The following is a 20130-nucleotide window of genomic DNA, read 5'->3' as shown; positions in this document are numbered from 1 at the left end:
TAAGTGTTGCACACAGATTTCTACTGAATTTTCATCCTACCTGTTTTCCTTTAGTTATGAACGAAGAAAACCTTCTGGAACATTAGCTGCTTTTCTTCATAATTTCAGTATTATGTGTCAACATATGTGCAATACATACATAAACAAATAAATAATAAAATGGTAGGAATCCTGCGTTTTGTTGGTTATTGGTTCCAGAGGTATTCAGGATAACTGAAGCTTATCTGCAATGGTAGTAAGTTCAGATGGGCCTGCTATTTTGTATCCATTCATCCCCCCATTCATCCATCCATCCATCCATCCATCCACCCATCCCTCATTTGAATAGACTTTGGCAACCATTTCATTCCCATTGCTCTTCCTTATAATTCCCCTAGTAACTCACTGTTTCATGGAGGGGAGTCTCTCTTCACTCTTCTTACAGTTCCTAAATCCCTACGTCTCTAATGTCTAAGTTCCTCAATGATAGGGACGTGCAATTTGAGATCAGATGAACTAATCATAAACAAACAATGGTAGAGTGGAAGATTAATCTTAAAAACAAACAAAAAAACAGCACCTACAAAGAGAACCTGAAATGTTCAAGAATCATACTCTACCTGGTCTGTCCTCCCTGCAGATAAGATTAAGATGTCCAGCCATAGGGTTCTACCCCTTCCTGAGAACAGCCAATCTAGAGCAAATCCCTGTTTCCATGGACCCTTCTCAAACTACGTCCTAACCCAAACCCAAACCCTTCAAGTTCTTTCTAACACGTTTCTCATGGTGCATCTCCTCCCCAACTCCAATGAGTAATAAATCTGCCTTGTTTAACCACACGCATCTTCCTGATCTTTGACAAAACAGAGGTCACAGGGACTCTTGGGGTACTCTGTTCTGATGTGAAGTATGCATCGTGTTTGGAAAGAATGAGGTGGGTAAGGCAATGAGAAAGGTTTCTCTAGTGAGGGTGGGCAAGGATGTTTCCTTTCAAATATTCTAATTCCAAAGAACCTCTGGAGAGCTTTCCCCCACTCAGCTTTCCCCCACTCCTCTCTCTTGCTTGAAGTCTTATATGGAGGCACCCACACACTGACTCATGATTGGGATGGCTTTTGTGGTAAACCTGACTTTTTATCCCATACCATATTCTAGGCCAGCTCAGCAGCTGTTTGTTATTTTCGGCAAGTCAAATATGGTTGACCTTCTAGGTTCTGAGTGTGGGAAATGCAAGATTTCCAAGGGTACCAGTTAGAGGGTGGTTAGGAAATGTGACATATAATCTGGCATCTCAATATCTTTACAAAAATGAATTGAGACAGGATGAAGGTAAAGTAGAAAGTTAAGGGGAAAGTCTCTGAGGAGCTGGTTTTACAAACCATCATTTAAAACTGAGGGAAATTATTATAAAACATAAGGAAAATGCAGGGTTTTCTATGGGTATTTGGTTTTTGGGAATCCATTACTTATATAACTATAGTACCGTGTAGAAAGTAGTTTGTTTTTACAAGTTGTGCCTCAATATTTGTCAGAGTCTTGGTATTGTGTGGGTAGAAGGCAAAGATGATTATCTCTACTCATACACTAGAAAACTGAGTCATGGTAATAAGTCTCCCAATACTGCAAAAGCTTCATCAGCAGGGCCCTGGAACTCACCCAGTTCTTCCCACTCCAGAACACTGTCAACATTATCAAACTGCTATTCATCCCAAGTAGGCTGGTTGTTATCCCTTTGGTTCTGAACCTGATAACGTTACTAAATCTGGGAAAACACTGCTAGATCATGTAATTCTTAGGTAATCACAGCAAGTAGTTGCTGTTTGAACACATGAGCAAGGACTCAGAATGTATCCTGTTCTTCAAAGGATGGCTCCTGGACTCCCTACATCTTAGTCATCAAGGAGACTTAAGAAAAATGAAGATTCTGGGTCCCACCCCAGATTTACTACATTAGTATTTCTGAGTATAGGACTCAAGAATCCATACTTTTAACAAGCATTACAGGAGATTCTTAATTATATGGTTGGAATACTACTGGTCCAGGGCAAGTAAGTGATTGCAAAAGGCCACTCAAAGTTTAAGAAAGCATCAACATCCCAACGCTCATCCTAAGTTGAGTTCAATACACATAAGGGGTAGTGTTGAAAAGGAAAAAGTGGCGAATGTTTCATTCAGGAATCATCAAGCAAAAATTTGAGAAGGAGCCCTCTTAGCTTTTAATAACTACAAAATAAATACATCTCCAGCAGAAAGGGATTTGATGTTTTTTTCAGATCTTGTAACAAAACTGCTGCTCTTACGCTCATGGGGGGAAGGGGGGATCCCCTATGCCAACAGCAGATGAAAAGGATCTAGTAGACTGCTCTGATGTTAGAAGCTATGGCCTTAGGTCTGGTCTTGATTGAAGGGGAGACTAAGGACTAGATCCTGGATCATTAAAATTGCTTCTAGGGCTGTGCTTTAATAGGAAAGTAGCAAACATGTAGCAAGGGTAGAAGTAATGCGATTTACTTAGTAGCAATGGCTGCCTAGGTATCTTGACAGTGGTAACATTACAAACTATTATCTTTTTAAATAGAAGAGTTGCCTATAAAGGTTATTTCAAGCAGAGCTTGGACTTTTATATATTTTATAGCTAAGCTACATGCAATATAATCCTCTTCTTCCTATGTATATAATAGTTTTAACCAAGCTGTTCTTTTAAGCTATCTATGGCTAAAATTAATCAAGTTTGATGAGAATCATGCTACAAACAGTCTGTTACCCTAAAGTAGCATGTTTAAAACTACATCTTAGGTTCTGAATGCAAAAATCTCTGGCAAACTAATAAATGCCACACAAGGGAGTGAAGGGTCCTATGGTAACAAGAGTTAAGAGCTTAATCTCAATTATTCTCATTTTCACTATCAGGACGGATATTTCAGTTCTTCAACAATTGTATAACATTCGCAAACTCTGTACAATTGTATTCTGGGTTTTAAAAAGCCATTCTAGGTTATTCACTCTATAATAAGGTAGGCAAATTACGTATAATTTCTCTTTACACAAGTCTCATTTGGGGCTTGAATGCAGCGCAGAGAACCAAACAACACGCATTAAGTGAAGGCAATGAACCCTTTTTCTTCCTTTCCCCAAATGGTCATCTTGGACAGATGTTTAGAATGCCCTATAGATGTGTAAATCAAGGTGTATAGCTAATTATAAAATTAAATTCCACTGATCAAAGATGAAATACATACGTTTTTACCCCATGACCAGCTTGGCCACTAGTTTGGCAAAAATTAACTGTGCTTGCGTGAAATTTATTACCACTGCTTTCACTACTACCATTTCTTTTTCATCACTAACATTTTTAGGGCAAATACAGAGTATGAAATATTGTCAAAGAAGTAAATACTTTCTCTTCTGAAATCATATTATGAAGAAAAAGGGTGGAAAAAAGCTCATTTTCTCTTTTTCTTTGTTTTTAATTCGTTTGGATGTGAAATATTTAATACCTGGAAGTCAAATATCCTTTGACAACAAAAGAAATTTCCAATATGATCTTATAAACTGTGCTTGTATATCACCAGAATACAATAATCACTATAAGTATTTCAATTTAAAATGTGACCAAGTGCTCTAAATGTATCACTTCTTTTAAACCAGGTACTGCAAACAGGCACTTTTAAAACAAGGTACAGACTATGAATATAAAATATCCCACGTTAGCAATAACCTTTTGTGGTTTTTAGTGAGATCTTTTCAAATTAATCTTTCAACACTCATATTGAGAAATCCTAGTTCTTGTCAGTTCTCAAATTTAATGACAGCCTTTTGCATTCGTGATGTTGAGGATTAGAATAAGGTAATGATGCACACACTTGGCTAATGCAGTTTACCTTCAGTCCACAAAATTAATGCAACTGGATTCCTAGTGGAAAAGCTTTTTAAATTTAAAATTCTGTTTTGGATTTCTTAATTTACTATTCAAGATGTAATGCTAATTACCATTACAACAAAGGATTAAAACAAAGAGAAAAGCCTGTGTTACTCTCTTTGAGGTGGTGAGGACTTGCTAGTAAGGACTGTGGTTAGGCAGGGGTGAACTCGGAGACCTCAGCTGTAAGGCAGGGGTGAGAGGCAGCGATCTGAGTGACTGGCACCTGGGAAAGGAGTTCTCAGCCAGGCAGCTGCCTGCTGGAGCCAGGAGCCACAGGCTGTCTTGATTTCCCTTCCGTTTTTTCACAGTGCAACACCGTTCCTTCGGTCCCATGTAATTTGCAGCCATTATCATAGATATTAGATGTGGAAAGACTTGGCAGGTCACCTAATTCCCCAGCCCTTCACACAGAATGCCCCTGTTGAATATGTATGAGGCAGTTGTTAGCCGGAGCCTGTGGAAACCAGGCTATTAGCACTCACGGTCATTTACCACTACCTGGGGGGCAAACAACATCAAAAGAGCCTTAAAACATAACTGTAAGTGGAAAAATAAATAATGAAGGAATGCCATATTCAAGACACTTGACTAAATAATGAGGTTTATGAAAAACTTCCATAGAAGCTAGATGACTCTTCTGTTTGGGCATCAGTTGCACAGGCTCCGCACAATACCTGAAAGCGGCTCTTTACTTCTGCGTAGGAAAGTCGCAAACAGGCTCTTCCATGCCAGACGCAGAGCGCGCTTCAAAAGCCAACCTCAAGGATTCCTGATCTGGGTATCACAAATTCAATTAATACAAGACGGCGCAGCGTATACTTGATTAACCTGAGACAACGTTCTTAGTATTCTTCTGGAACGGTGGGAGTTTTGAGACATATCAAGCTGGCTATGCAGCAGAAATTGGAGTGAGGATCTAGCATTAGTTGATATGTGGGATAATTTCGACACACATCCAGGTAAATCAGGCCCCAGGGGGATTTGTGTGTATGAAGCTGGGTGTAGGTGTCTTTGGTGAATCAGGCTGCAGTGATTGCAAAGCCTACATCAACTAAGAAGCTGCCACTCCTCGCTGTTCTCAACATAATCCCAGGGGTGTAGAGACAGCAGAGAAGAAAACAGGCTTGCAGTCAAACAGCTGGTTCAGAGCTGCAAGCACCACATACCAGTTAGGTACGTGCTCCCAGCTGGTTTTAGCCTCAGTTTCTTCCCTGTAAATACAGAAACAGTCATATCTACTCATACAGATATTAAGAGGAGAAGATGAAATCATGAATGTCATGCATTTGACACCACATGGGTCTTCAATAAACATTAGCTTCCCTTTCTTTCTAAGCATTCTATAGTTGCATTTGTATGTTCATTTCTAGAAGACTGACTTTTTTTAGGCATCCAGCAAAAATTTATTACAGGTAAATTTGCACGGCTCTAAATGCGATCAAATTCTCAAAATATTTCCAACCCATTGAACAGTAGAGCAGGTTTTTTAAGCGCCAAGCAATTAAACTTGCCCCCTTCACATACCCTTGAGTTTAACAGCAAACCAATGCAAAATTTAATGCTGGAGAAGAGGCGCGCTCATGCATCCTGTTTTCTTCATGTGAAGTAAGTGAGAGCCTGGGACCTAACAATTTCCTCTCTCCTGTAGAATTCTCCAACCTCCTCAAACTGCTCCTCTTCAATAAACACAAAAGAATTTGTAGATCACCTCCTCTTTTCTTCAATAAGGCTGTAATTCATTTTGATATTAAGGATAATTAAGCATTACAACACACTGGATATTTGAAGATTAAGAAACATCATTAACCACTATGGGTGAAACTACCATTGACTTTAACCTTGTTCTCAACTTCTTTCTCTCCTAATTCATCTTTCATCCATTAGATAACTCCCTTCAGGTAGCTTTTCTAATAGAATTCATTTAATTGTTCATAATATTATAAAAAGTTAACAAAATTAATAAAAATTTAATAAATATTAATAAAATTTGGACAAAATTAATGCCCTAAAGCAAGCAGGACCTCTCTTTTAAATGAAAAAAAAACAAAAAAACAAAAAAACACCCAAAAACTATGGTCACGCATACCCAAGGTTAAATATTTAAGTAAAAACCCAAAAACTATATTTAAGTAAAAACAGGTAAAAAGGTCAACATTTTGGATACTGCCAACTTTTTCAGGTGCTAAGATTAGAGAGATAAAATACCTGGTTAGGTGACTTATAGATTCAGCTCTACTTTTTGAGGTTCTAATACTTCCTGAATAATATGGATTATAGAATGAAAAATGCTTACAGGTCAGGAAGAGATCCAAAAGAAAGAGGGCATAACTTCGGAGAGGGTCCCAGGGACTTATAATTACATAGATAAATTAAATAGACATGTTGAAAAAAATCTGATCAAAATCTTGACTAAGAACAGGAGGAAATAAAACCAGAATTAAGCAATATTCAAAAAAACAAAATCCAAGAGAAGCCAAGAAATATGCTATTAACAAAAGAATGAATAAAAAATAAAAGCAATTTACGAGGAAGTTTGGTGGGTATGTAGAAGAAAGTCTTTGTGCTTATTCCTTGGCATGGTTCTTCCACAGAGTGCGGGCACACACACACATATACACACACGCACACACACCATGATAAGGAAAAGCAAAAGAGAATGACTAGTTCCTTCACAAGGTGCATAAACACGTTCTCAGGCAAAATTAAACTCTTTAGCTCCAGGACAGTTAAAAAGCACACACTTTGTAAATGGCCCTGAGGGCCTGTGACCCAAGGCACAGGGAAGCACATGCTATGATATGAATGGCATTGTATGTACCTCTGTAATTGTGAACAGATGTGGCATGCCGATAGACTAGGAATAGTTTCCACTTAACACATGTTTTTTGGTGGTTGATAGGATGGGAGTCTTGGAGAAATGAAGGTTTGATGAATGAGGCATACTGCTTAATTGTGCTAAACTGTTTAGTTCAAATTTTCATAAACAGATTCAACAGTTAAGAAATAGAAAACCTTTCCCTGATTCTCTCAAGGAAAAAGTAGGGAGGGCTAGGAGGGAAATGGAAGAGAGAAGTACAAGATTACGTTGCCATGGAATGCTTAAGCTGTATAAATCAGGCATTTGTGTGGCCATATTAATATTAGCAAAATTTGAAATAAAATTGGTAAGAAGACCAGATGTTTTAAAAATTAAGAAAATGTATTCCTTCAATTCCAAGATAGTCTCATCAGTTTGCTCCCTACATTTTAGTGATGTTGAAGTACCAATCTTTTGAACAATTTAAAGTTTATAGCTGACCTTTATTCATGTTTGTTTGATATAGGCAATTCTGTGCTCCTAAAAGGTAAAGGTTCATGAGTAGACTGCTCCTTTGTTAAAAACATCCCTGTTTTACACTGCAAGCAATTTTTAACTTCTGGAAATATTGGGCTTTTGGTTATGGAGTACTGACACTAGAAAAGGCATAGAAAGGTAATTCCTCAATTTTTAGGTAGATAGATAGATAGATAGATAGATAGATACTATTTTAATATCGCTGTCTGGGATGAAGCTCCTTGCCAATCGAGAACACCTATCCAGTCCATATACCTAATCTGGAACTTGATGCTGCCCGTAAGTCAGAGTGCCATCTGTCCTTGGCCATGAGCCAGTTGGCTTTTACACATTCACTCATATAATCCTCCCACCAAGTCTTATCAACCCATAATCAATTTACTTTGGCTGAATAGGAACTGTAAAGAGGCCTCAAAATCCCCAGAAGTATCATTTGACATAGAAGAGCTAGTAATGCTATTAATATTTGACATTTTTCTTTTCACTTCCTTATCTGAAGTGTTGTACTATGTTCTGGTGAAGTGAGTCAGGTGCTTTCCTAAATAATGCCCTTGAACCAGTAAAGTAGCAGGGTGATTTACAGTGAATACTAGCAGCTCCATCACTCATTTATGTAACCACAAAGTAGGTGTGTTAAAACCGGAAGGTCAGTGAATACCAATAATACTGGTGTATCTTTTGCAATGTTTCCTAGGATATTCAAATATATGCCCAGTCATCCTCTCTACTGGATCTAAATACAGGAGAGCACGTTCATAGCAAGACCTCTTCAGTTAACGTTGTAAATATGAAACTATCCCCCAAACTGAAATTCCTTATTGAAGATCCAATGCATCGAGTGTAATTGACTTTCAAAGACCTTATCACTTATTAAATGCATTCAGCTCTTCCAATAGTCCTGTGAAATATCATTGCCCTTATTTTACCCATCAGGAAACTGAAGGTCTGAGACGTTAAATCACAAGCACCCTTGCTATAAAGCGATGAGTCTCGTTCCTCTATCACGACACTTGTTGCCTCTCCACCACCAGGGTTAAGTAAGTGGCTAGAACAATTCAAATGTTATAGGGGGGTCTCTGGGCCTTTTGTGATTGTTCTTCCTCGCTGCCTTATTCTTGGATAACGTACACAGTAAAGTAGCTGTGGAGTGTGCCCCTATAAATAACTGCTAAGTTTTCCCACTCCTGCAGGTAAGGACAGACCGTGCGCTGGGAGTGGGAGAAGAGAACACCTCAGGTATGAGATAAGGTGGACTGCTGGGAATGTGACAGCAGTTTATCCAACTCCTCATCTGCCTGCCAACCTGAGTATCTCAGGTAAACTAGAACAGAGAGGCCAAGGAACGCTTTTGTTGTCAGAAAAGCATCTTATGTGGTCCATATATACAATGGAATATTACTCAGCCATCAGAAAGAACGATTACACAATATTTGCAGCAACATGGATGGGACTGGAGGAGATTATCCTAAATGAAATGAGTCAAGCAGAGAAAAATAATTATCATATGGTTTCACTCATTTATGGAACATAAGAACTAGGAAGATCGGTAGGAGAAGGAAGGGAAGAATGAAGGGGGAGTAAACAGAAGGGGAATGAACCATGAGAGACTGTAGACTCTGGGAAACAAACCAAGGGCTTCAGAGGGGAGGGGGCGGGGGATTGGGATAAGCCGGTGATGGGTATTAAGGAGGGCACGTATTGCATGGTGCACTGGGTGTTATATGCAAATAATGAATCATGGAACATTGCATCAAAAACTGGGAATGTACTGTATGGTGACTAATATAACAAAATAAAAATTAAAAAAAAAAAAAGGAAAAGCATCTTAGTGGTGATTACTATGTATAGGTCAGGAAGTGCAGAGAGACTGGGTGTTTTAAACTCAAGGTATTTCTTTTTTGTTCCTGGGACCTTATTGCTGTTCTTCCTTATCTGCTGATAGGTCCTCAGATGGCAGAGGTTTTGTGCATTTTATGTAATTTGAATCAAGTCTCAGTAGTGAAAATGAAGGTGTTATGTGTTCATCTGCACTTTGCCCTTCTTTCCATTGGAAGGACTGTACATCCTGACCACGGGGATGGATGTAAGAGCCAGGCTGGGTCACCACGATCTTCCCAGCTGAGCCGAATATAACGAGTTACTCTTCCGTGCATAAGAGGCTGTAGGGTGTAAGTCATGACTTGCCTATGGTCACAGGTTAGCCTCTACGAGGAAAGCTGGCTTGAGGGAATGAAGGCACCACCACAGAAATCAGAATAAGCACCAGAGAGACAGAATATGTGTCCTAATGGCATTCCAGTGCTGGTTCCATCAGACCAAATCCAACCCTACCCCTCTCGTGGCTTGCTTAAAGCTGCTGTTTTTGCTTCAGGTTGTCTAAGCTGGATTTCTGTCAGTTAGTACTGAAGAAGTCCAGACTAATGTAGACATTTTGCTTTAATAACTGAAATAATAATAGTGGCTTCTTGAGCACGAACATTGTACTGAGCATTTCACTTAGACTGTCTTTATTTTTTTCTTCTGTATAACCTCACGAGGCAGGTACTATTATTGTTTTTTTATTTATGAAGAAATTGAGGCTCCAAGAGGTTACATGACTTTCCTGAGGTTGTTCAGCAAGACAGTGGTAGAGCAAGATTTGAATCCATGTCTACACGGCTCCTAAATACATGCCGTTAATGACTCCTGCAATTTTACGTCTGGAAGTGGTTCTCAATTCTGGCTGCATTTTGGAATCCTCTGGGGAGCTTCTAAAAACAGGTGTGCTCGTGCACTCTCTTTAGGGTTCCAAGTTTGCACAAGTACAGCAGGCACCATTCACACAGAACACAACAGACTTGTGCTCTGGGAAGTCGGGGGGCCCTAGAGATGAATATGTTCTCAATAAATGGTGCTCCCTGGGCTTGTGCCACTGATGTGGTCCTGCAGCCAGACAATTAAATCTGAATCTTTGGGAGCGGGCCCCAGGTTGATATGATTTTAAAAGCTCCCCAGGTGACTTTGAAGTACAGTCAAGGGTGTGAACCACGACTCTAACCGAAACACATATCTGGATTTATATGGGCTTTGACTGGGTCTACACTAGCACAGAATGAAAAATTAAAGCTTACGGTGGGGCAATTAAAGCTAATAGGACACGTGACTACAATTATCAGGATATCTCAGATAAAATCTGTCAGGAATAGTGAGTGTGGAATCAATGACCCTTCTGGACAACAGATCAATTTATATACTGCACTTTGTAGTACAGTGCTGACTAAAATCATTAAAGTGATATCTATAAATATCCTCATTCTTAAGTATGACATCAACAACAATTAATGGACTAACTCTTCAAAAATGTGGATTTTGTAAAGTTGTGTCCAGCAAACATTTTCATGCAGGTTTAAACTTTCCATAACCAGATAGTTTTGGGTATTGATGAAGGCCATGCCCTTTCTCTACTTAATATTCTGTTCTCTTACCTTCCAGGAGACTATTTCAGCTAATACAAAAAGAAAGAAAGAAAGAAAGAAAGAAAGAAAGAAAGAAAGAAAGAAAGAAAGAAAGAAAGAAAGAAAGGGAGAAAGAGAGAGAGAGGGAGGGAGGGAGGGAGGGAGGGAGAAAGGAAGGAAGGAAGGAAGGAAGGAAGGAAGGAAGGAAGGAAGGAAGGAAGGAAGGAAGGAGGAGATGGAGGGAAGGAAGGAAGGAAGGAAGAAAGACTGAGGACATACTTCATAACTAGTCCTAAATAGGCAATAGCTCACTCAGATCTCAAAAGATCCATAACTAATAGATTTTACAGAGCTCAACTATATTTGATTTATGTTTTATGAACTGGAAAGACAATTAAGATAGCAAATGTCATATTATAAAAGAATCTTTAGTTGCCATGAATTATGCAATCTCACACTTTCTTATAAAAACAGGATAATAGGAATACTTAATTCACTGTTAGAAATCCCCATGAGGGGAATGTATGAGAATATTAGGTTAAGTGGTTGTTTTTTAACTTTAATGCTGAGCAAAGGAAGGATCTTAAGCCAACAAAGTTACCTGAAATAAGGAGTCTATTGTATACAATTGAGATATAACTTATTTCTAGAGTAAAAAGTCCTTATTCAAATCTGAATTCAATCTTACCCAAATCTCTTGAATTGTGATATTTTTCCTGTTCTTTTCATAATTCCATATTTATTAATCAAATGGATAAACATTTCTGGCAGAGCTCTTATAAGAAATTGATGAGCTGTCACAATACTCTAAGACTTACTTGACTCCAAGTATGTCCACTGACAGTCAGACTTCATTGCTGATACTGAGAATTCCAGTGCAACCAGTGTCAATCACATGTAATGTTTCATGTGACTACTCTAGGTCTCTCCAACAGGAAGGCTTAATTTGGCAAAACTTCAAGTAGCAAAACATCTAAAACAATTTCAAATTTAGTAAGAAATTGCTAGAAGACATGCAGACCAATCCATGAGATGTGTGATCTATGAAGCTAGGTTTTGCCTTAAGTCTCTCAAAGGAGGAGCATGTGGGTTAGATGGAACCTGCCCAGTGGCTGGGATTGAGCAAGCCCCATCATGTCTCACTTCTGGCTGCCCTAAATCCTCAGAATGGCATTCAGGTCCCAACTACGGTCCCAGGCACCTTTTCAGTTTTAGCTCTATTTCCTTATATTATGCTAAACTTCAGTCAAACCAGACTATTCATCATTTCAAGAACCCATTACACTTTTTAACCTATGCAATTTTGTTTATCTCCATCTTTTCACACGAAGGCACTCCCTCTCCATCCAACAAAATTCTATTGTTTCTTGAGATTCAGGCAAATTGTCACCTCTATTGTGATGCCCCACACGATTTAATGTCTCTTTTGCCTGAACTTCTACCGCACTTTGTTCTTCCTGTGCCTGAACACTCTCCTAACTCCTTAAGGATAGGGAGGGTACCTTATGTATAATATTGGAATCAAATGGACCAATATCTTAATTCCGTCTTTTCCACTTACTAGCTTTGTCACTTTGGACAAAGGAAACCCATTGAGTCCCAATCGCCTCATCTGAAAAGTGGTTACAGAATAATGATGTATACTTCAAAAGATTCTTATAAAATTATGTGAGATAATGTATATAAAGTAGCTAGAATAACACTTGAGACAGAGCAGACAATACATGTTAAATTCTGTCTTTAGTCCTCTTGCCTGAATGTCATACAGTGCTTATTAGGTATCTCCTGAATGAATGAATGAATGAATGAATGAATGAAATTGTGAAATTGTCTGAGTCAGGTCTAAGAAGAAAGAATAGGCAATAGTATATCCTGAGGATTCAATAATGACACTCAGGTAATTATTTTAGTAAGTCTCATAATCATTCCTATCTGTAACCTTGTTCCTGATTAATAAAGAAAAATTATAAATAGGCATTTAAACATTTTGGAAATCAGTAGTTTGGGGTTTTAAGACAAAAATATGAAACATGGAAATGATATTACATTAAGGGTAATATGTACTGCTAAATACATTGTATTACATCTCCAGTGGAATATACACACTAAAGCCAGTCATGTAATAACAAACTTCTTTCAATAGTCATGCTGCTGCTGGTTGTGTGGTTCTCTAATTCTGAAACTACTGTGCGTGTGTTGCAGGATAAAGCAAATGAGTGCTTGTGCTGCTGCACTAAGGACAAGGAATTTTGGCAAGGGAAAAGGAGACATGGATATAATATCAGGGAGGTAAGGTACAACTTTGTAGTCCTGAACTTGAATTAGAAATATCATATAATTCATTACATACTTTTTCTTAGAGAAAAAATATACATATTTCCTAGTTCTATCCACTGAAAAGACCTAGAAACAATGACCAACCCACTAGCAATAAGCACACTTAATGTTCAGATTGTGGCCTCTACATACCATGATCTAGTAGAAGAAATTGGACTTTTTGGAGAAATAGCTGATTCCAGATCTGGGGAAGGAAATATAAAAGATGGCTAGAACACTTTGTCACATCACAAAGCTAGAACACAACAATGACTACCACAGTCAGGTTAAAACTCAGGAGCCAGCCTAAAAGGCTCTCGCTGGCCAGAGACGGGATAATTCGAACATAAAATTATACATAATTTTATACATGACAAAAAAGAATAGTTATTCTCCTAATCATTCCCAGTGGGGACACCTGCCTTAAAATCCACTAGTAAATAGCAATAGCACAAAATAATCCAACTAGTTATCCTTGGAGGATACTAGGGAACCAACTAATAAGTTTTAAAATAGGTAGGTAAAGGGAAAGGATTAACATTTATCCTGCCTTTCTTATACAAAAGTACCTCAGGGTGATCAGACAGTCAATAAGGGGAAAGTTCTTTTTTTATAGAATTATTTCAATTAATGATCAAAATTAATATTTTGCAATCCCAATGAAATAATGGATCTATACAATAACCTTCCATGATCATTAACATCTTAAAAAGAGAACTACTGCTAATAGAAATAAAAAACAGCAAGTAAGAAGTATTCTTGCCAAAAAAAAAAAAAAAAGGAAAGAAAAATCAAACTCGAATCAGATCAAGCCTTAGATTTAACTACCAATTCACAGGAAATACAAGGGAGAGTGAAAACATGTTAAATGATTCCATAGAAATGGAATTAGCTAAATCCAGACTACAGGGAATCCCAAAGGACAAATTACTTGGTTTCTGTAACCAATAAGCAGCAAGGAAGAAGAAAGATGAAGGTAAAACCAATGGATTAAAAAAGACCTAAGAGACACCAACCACATCAAGCGACTGCATTGTTTAAACCTTATTGGAATCCTGGTTTAAACAAGAAAACTGTGGGGGCAGGGAACAGTTTGGAGACACTGGAAACATTTGTAAACTGGCCCTGTATTGATTATGATATTAAGAAATTATTGTAAAATATTTCAGGAGGAACAATAGTATTGCAGTTAGACACACACATATACACACACGAGTCCTTACATTTTAGAGATTGAAATTAAAATATTTACAAATGAAATAAAATAAGGAAGCATTTGCTTCAAAATAATAGATGTAGGACAGAGATTGGGTATGGACGAAATATTACTGCCCATGAATGAAGAATTCCTAAAGTGACGAATACATGGGAAGTCATTAGATTATTCTACTTTTGTATGTGTTTGATATTTTCTCTAATAAATTTTTAAAATCATGCTTTAAAATCAGCTAATATACCAGGCCATTCTGAATTTTATAGTCTCTAACACTTAAAGTAGGGATAGACAAAGTTTACGTAGCTAAGAACAAGGGAACATATTTTGAAGTCCTACTGCCTTCTACTGTACTGGCTTTCATGTAATTTTAGGGTTTTTTCCCCTCAGAAAATTTCAATATAGCTTTATCCAGTTTTCCATGATGAAGTCTTCCTCCTTGTTTTCATGATTATTAAGTAAACCAACTCACAGTCAGTCCTTGATGGTGAGCATAAAGAGAAAAGGGGCCTCATCTTATTTTTGTATCCTCTATAATTTATATACAATATAGTTACCTGTTGAATGAAGTGTTATATAAGGAGTCAGTTAGAGTATCTGTAAAGTATTAAGTGAAATTGATGGAGAGTCAAACTCATGGGACAGGAAACCTAGAACTAACCCCGAGAGAGGCAATTAGTGAAGTAAAACTTTTCTAGGCTATGTCATTAGACGGCATGGGAAATAGTTGATAGAGAAATTTAAGTCATTTTGGGTCATTATAATACAGAAAATGGAGCAATAATTTAGTGTTCTCCTCTGATTTTCTCAAGTAATTGTTTCTAACCCTGAACTATTCCTCAAGCTGCTTTCTCACTCCCGGTCCTCTCACCGAGCCTGCCGCTTAAGTGTTGATGGGGTATCTGCCAGAATGAACTTTACGGACTCTCGTCTAAAACACTGTTCTCATCAATTCCCTCTTCCGCTGAAGACTTCTGATGACTTTGCATCAGCTACAAGAGTTTTTCACCTGAAACTTATGCCTCTTCTTCATCTGCCCCAGAGATACTTGACTGTTCTTACCACCCACTGCTCTCCAAGATGAATCCTCTGCTCAGTGAAGTTATTCTCCTAATCATTCCCAGTGGGGACACCTGCCTTGGTTCATACTATCTGTCACCAGAACTGCCCTTCTCTACTGCTTCTGTCCATTCTGATACTAGATAATCTTCAATATTCAGCTTAAGCTCACCTCTTCCACGCCTTTCCTGTCTTCCATCTTATAAGCTCCTGTAGTTTTCCTGCGTGTATTATTTATCCTGGTGCTATTCCAAAAACTCCTTTTTACTATGACTTAACTTTTCTTGTGAATCAATACATCTAGTCAGCAAACATTTACTGTGCCAGGTAATCTTGAGTATTGCAGGTATATAAGCATGAATAAAGTACTCTCTTGGGCCTCAATCCAGTTAAGGAGATAAAATACAAGGAATATTAACTTTAAAGTGAAAATGTGTGCTTTAAATAACAATTCAAGGCGACAATAGAAGAGACTTCATGAAACAGTGCGTGACTCACTGCCCAAAGGTATAAACAATGCCTTCTTCGACCCCTAGGCAGTAGTCAGTGATACTAAGGGCATGAGCCAGGTCGGCAATGGTCAGATAGTCAATGGCTTCTATGGTGCTAAGCAGGTTTACTGCAAGGGGGAAGAACAGAACAAGCTTATTAGTTGTTGTGATGAGCAATTTCCAGTACTGCTCTATTGACGTGGATGGTATGCATACCTATCTAGCATGTAGCAGTCAAGGAATATTAAACAAGAGCTCTTTTAAAAAAAAGATTTTATTTATTTATTTGAGAGAGAGAGAGAGAGCATAAGCAGGGGGAGAGGGAGAGGCAGGCTCCCGCTGAACAGAGAGTCCGACATGGGGCTCAATCCCAGGACCCTGGGATCATGACCTGAGCCGAAGGCAGATGCTTAACTGACTGAGCCACCCAGGTGTCCCTAAACAAGAACTCTGACTCACTTGAGTTAGAGGTAAGAGGCAGCCACCTTCTGTAATTCCTTGTATTACCCTTCTCTCTTTCTAATATCTTTCTTTGTTCTTGATTTCTTTGTTATAGCCTATCTTTTCCCACTTTCCTCTCTCCCTCCCCCGCCCACTACAATGTAAACTCTACAAGAGCAAGAGACCTACTAAGTTTTCTTTCATCTCTATCCTCAGTGTCTGGAACACCTGATTTCTACTAGGCACTCAAGCCATGCTTGTGGATGGGATGAAACTGCTCGCCTACTTAAACGAAGACCACAGTCACAGACCAGAGAGTGCCCTTTTCATGTACCCAGTGGGGTAAGGTCTGCTCACCATGCAGCAATGATCTCTCCAGACATTACTGGCACAGAGTGTTTTCACCATAAAGGAGGAATCTTTTAATTAGGGACAGCAGGGGACATAGAACTGCTGTGCTGCACTATTCCATCTGGTGACTGGGAAACATATGAGTCCTGGGTCCAGAAACTCCAATTTACTTTACATTACCATTCCTACTTGTGTCCTGATCTTCTTCTTTCTTGGAACACGTTTGAAGAAAGGCCTTTGGAAATGTAGAAATGGAAAGTTTTAATTTAGTTCTGTCTAATGTCATATGAGGTATTAGACAGAAATAAGCAAGATGGAAAAATATGTGAAATTCTGAGTAATCTGCATATTTGGTACCTCAATATAGAGTCTGAACTATCATAAAAAGATGAAAGAAATTAAAATGTGATTTCAAAAACAATTCAATATGTGAGGTAAGAGGACAGCTCAATGAAACAAAGTTCTTTTCTTTTTTTTTTAAGATTTTATTTATTTATTTTGAGAGAGAGAGCGAGAGAGAGTGAGCAGAGGGAGAAGGAGAAGAAGGCAGGACTCAATCCCAGGATCCTGGGATCATGACCTAAGCTGAAGGCAGACACTTAACCCACTGAGCCACCCAGGTGCCCAAAGCAAAGTTCTTACTAAAGTAATCCTAACTTATAGTTATGGTATTAGAGTTTATAAAACCTCTTTCACATTATCTTACTCTTTCTACAACCCAAACCTTACCTATTCAGCATTTGATTCATGGACATTTTGTTGAGGGCCAGGCACTTCTTCTTAGGTCTGGGAATTTGGAGGAATTCACCATAACCACAAGAAAAGGCTACGTGCCACAAGGAGAGGGCGTTATGGGCGCATACCCAAGGGGCACTTACTGGAGCGGTAGGAGTCAAAGAAGGCTTGTGAGAGGAGGAGAACAAGTGGATGAATCATGCATGAGTAGGAATTTGCTGTTGAAGAAGACAACACAGGGTGCAATGGCAAGGGAGAGTGAGAGCACAGGGTGCACCAGGAGCTTCGGTGACTGAGACTTGTTCTAAGAGGTGAGCAGAAAGGAGTGGGGAGCCATGAGACAGGAGGCTGCACAGCAGCCAGAGGGTGGAAAGAAAAAGGCCTTGAATTCCATGCCAGGAAAAGACATGATCCTCTGAAGACAATGGGGACACACTGAACAATTTTAAGCAAGAAGCAGAGATAATCAGATACTGCAGCTATTCTTAGTTGCGTACCAGTAGAAATCCTCATCTTGTTCCTAAGGAATCCCACTTTTTTCTCGTATATCAGGAGGCTACATTTTCAGTGATGACCGGGTTCTCTTCTAGGCCCAGAAAGTAGAATTGGGTCAATATAAGCCAATGTTGGTAATTCCACTCCACTGCCACTGCCTGATTTAGCCACAGACATATTTTACAGTTTTGGCCAATGAGACTATGGAAAAATCTGCTTTGCAGCTTCTGGGTGAGACTGCCTCACGATTCAAAAGATGGACCCATCAGGACATTCTCTCTCCTACTATTGCACAATGTGTGAGAATTTGTTGCTTAGAACAACTGCAGCTATCTTGGGACCAGGAGGCGACAAGCTTGAAGACAAAAGTCAACATGCTGAGGACGGCAAAGTGGAAAGATGTAAAGGACCAAGGTCCTTGATGTAGTAGATGACTAAATCAAGCATTCTGTAACCACCCATTCCAGAGCTCTTTTTAAGTGAATTTAAAAATCTCCTTACTGCCATTCTAAGTGGGGTCTTCTGTTTTATTTTGCAGGCAAAAGCAACCCAACTGATAGACTCATTTTCAATGTAGAAAGTTCATTTTGGAAGCAGTGAGCCAGATAGATGGAAGGGAACCAAGAATGTAGGTTGGGATGGTAGTAGGAAGCTGCCATAGGAAAGTCAGTGAATACTGATGAGACAAGGTCTGTGCAGTGGAAGAGAGTGAACAGGTTTAAGAAATAAATGAAATTCAGAGTAAATGGGACTTAGATACCATTTTGATGTATGCTCTGGATGATTGTGTCGTTTCTGGATGGTTCTACCAGTCAGTGAGATAAGGGACAGAGGAGGAGAAGGAATGCACATTGAGGCTTGGTGGTTACCATATCTGTTTTGCATATAAGATAACCAAGTCTAACTCAGTAGAATGTAGAGTGTGTGAGAGTACAGATCTTGTCTATCTTCTTTACTACTGATTCCCCACTGCCGTACAGCAGATAATTAGTAAGAATGCTTAATAATAAATGAGTTCAGACATACAGATGACCAACAGACACAAAAAAGATGTTCAACATCATTCATCAACAAGCAAATGTAAGTCAAACACACAATGAGATATCATCCCACACCTGTCAGAATGGCTAGTATCAAAAAGATAAGAAATAACAAATGTTGACGAAGATGTGGAAAACAAAATCCTTGTGCACTGTTGGTGAGAATGTAAATTGGTACAGCCACTGTGGAAAATGGTATGGAGTTTCCTCAAAAAATTAATAATAGAAATACCATATGATCTAATAACTCTGCTACTGGGTATTCACCAAAGAAAATGAAAACACAAATTCAAAAGGATATATGCACTCCTATGTTTATGGCAGTATTATTTACAATAGCCAATATATGGAAGCAGCCTAGGTGCCCATCAATAGACGAATGGATAAAGAAGATGTGGGACACACACACACACACACACACACGAATACTACTTAGCCATAGAAAAGAATGGGAACTTGTCATTTGCAACAACATGGATGGACCATGAGGGTATTAGGTTAAGTGAAGTAAGTGAGGCAGAAAGACAAATACTACATGGTTTCACTGGTATGTGCAATCTTAGAAACAAAACAAATGAAGAAACAAAGCAGAAACAGACCCATAAATATAGAGAACAAACTGGTGGCTGCCAGAGGGACGGGGCTGGAAGGATGGGCAAAATGGGTGAAGGGGAATGGGTGGTGCAGGCTTGCAGTTGTGGAATGCATAACTCGTGGAGATGACAGGCACAGCACAGGGAATATAGTCAATGGCCCTGTGAGAGAATTGTATACTGACAGATCCAGCGTGGTGGTAGCTACACTGTGGGGAGCACAGCAGCACATATAGACTTGTTAAATTACTCTGTTTGCACCTAAGACCAACAGAACATGTGTCAGCTATACTTCAATTTAAAAAAAAAGAGAAATGAGTGTGGCTGAGAAAAATTACATCATTTGCCTAAGATAGTACATGCAGTTAGAAGTCATAAAGCCAGAATACACACTCTAATTCTTTCCAGCACACTGTCCACCACACACCAACCATATTAGAAAAAGGTTGACTCTCAGATTCCGAAGCAGACGAGGAAACTCTTATTGATAGATATGGAATCAGCGTGGGCTCACGCTCTCAGGTCATATTAAGAGAGTATCTACTTTTTCTATTAATGTATATTTTATAGAAGAGTTTCTAAAGAAAGATGTTCAAGAAGGATGCATGTGAGGACATCTGGAAAACATGGATTATATCTCATTGCTGACATATTCAGAGAGAAACAGACTCCTCTCACTCTCACCTGGAGCTCATAATTAGAGAATCAGGCTAAAAACTAAGATGGA

At 38.8% G+C, this 20130-nt stretch overlaps 1 protein-coding gene across 13 annotated transcripts in view; it reads right to left on the bottom strand.

Moving 5' to 3' along the window:
• The window catches only part of CPQ (carboxypeptidase Q), a 440125-nt gene that overhangs the window by 47488 nt on the left and 372507 nt on the right, over positions 1 to 20130 (bottom strand). For 2 of the 13 annotated variants that reach the window (XM_057308093.1, XM_057308091.1), the window contains one exon: positions 13139 to 13190. The exons of 10 other annotated variants lie outside the window; for them this stretch is intronic. In XM_057308093.1, the coding sequence (XP_057164076.1) occupies positions 13139 to 13190 (52 nt within the window). Of the gene's footprint in view, positions 1 to 11626; positions 11643 to 13138; positions 13191 to 20130 lie in introns of those variants that run through there. One more of the 13 variants, XM_057308092.1, reaches the window with a different exon arrangement.

The sequence above is a fragment of the Ursus arctos genome, unplaced genomic scaffold, assembly GCF_023065955.2.
Source record: "Ursus arctos isolate Adak ecotype North America unplaced genomic scaffold, UrsArc2.0 scaffold_6, whole genome shotgun sequence".
NCBI classification, from domain to species: Eukaryota; Metazoa; Chordata; class Mammalia; order Carnivora; family Ursidae; genus Ursus; species Ursus arctos.
This window is presented reverse-complemented; position numbering and strand designations above follow the sequence as displayed.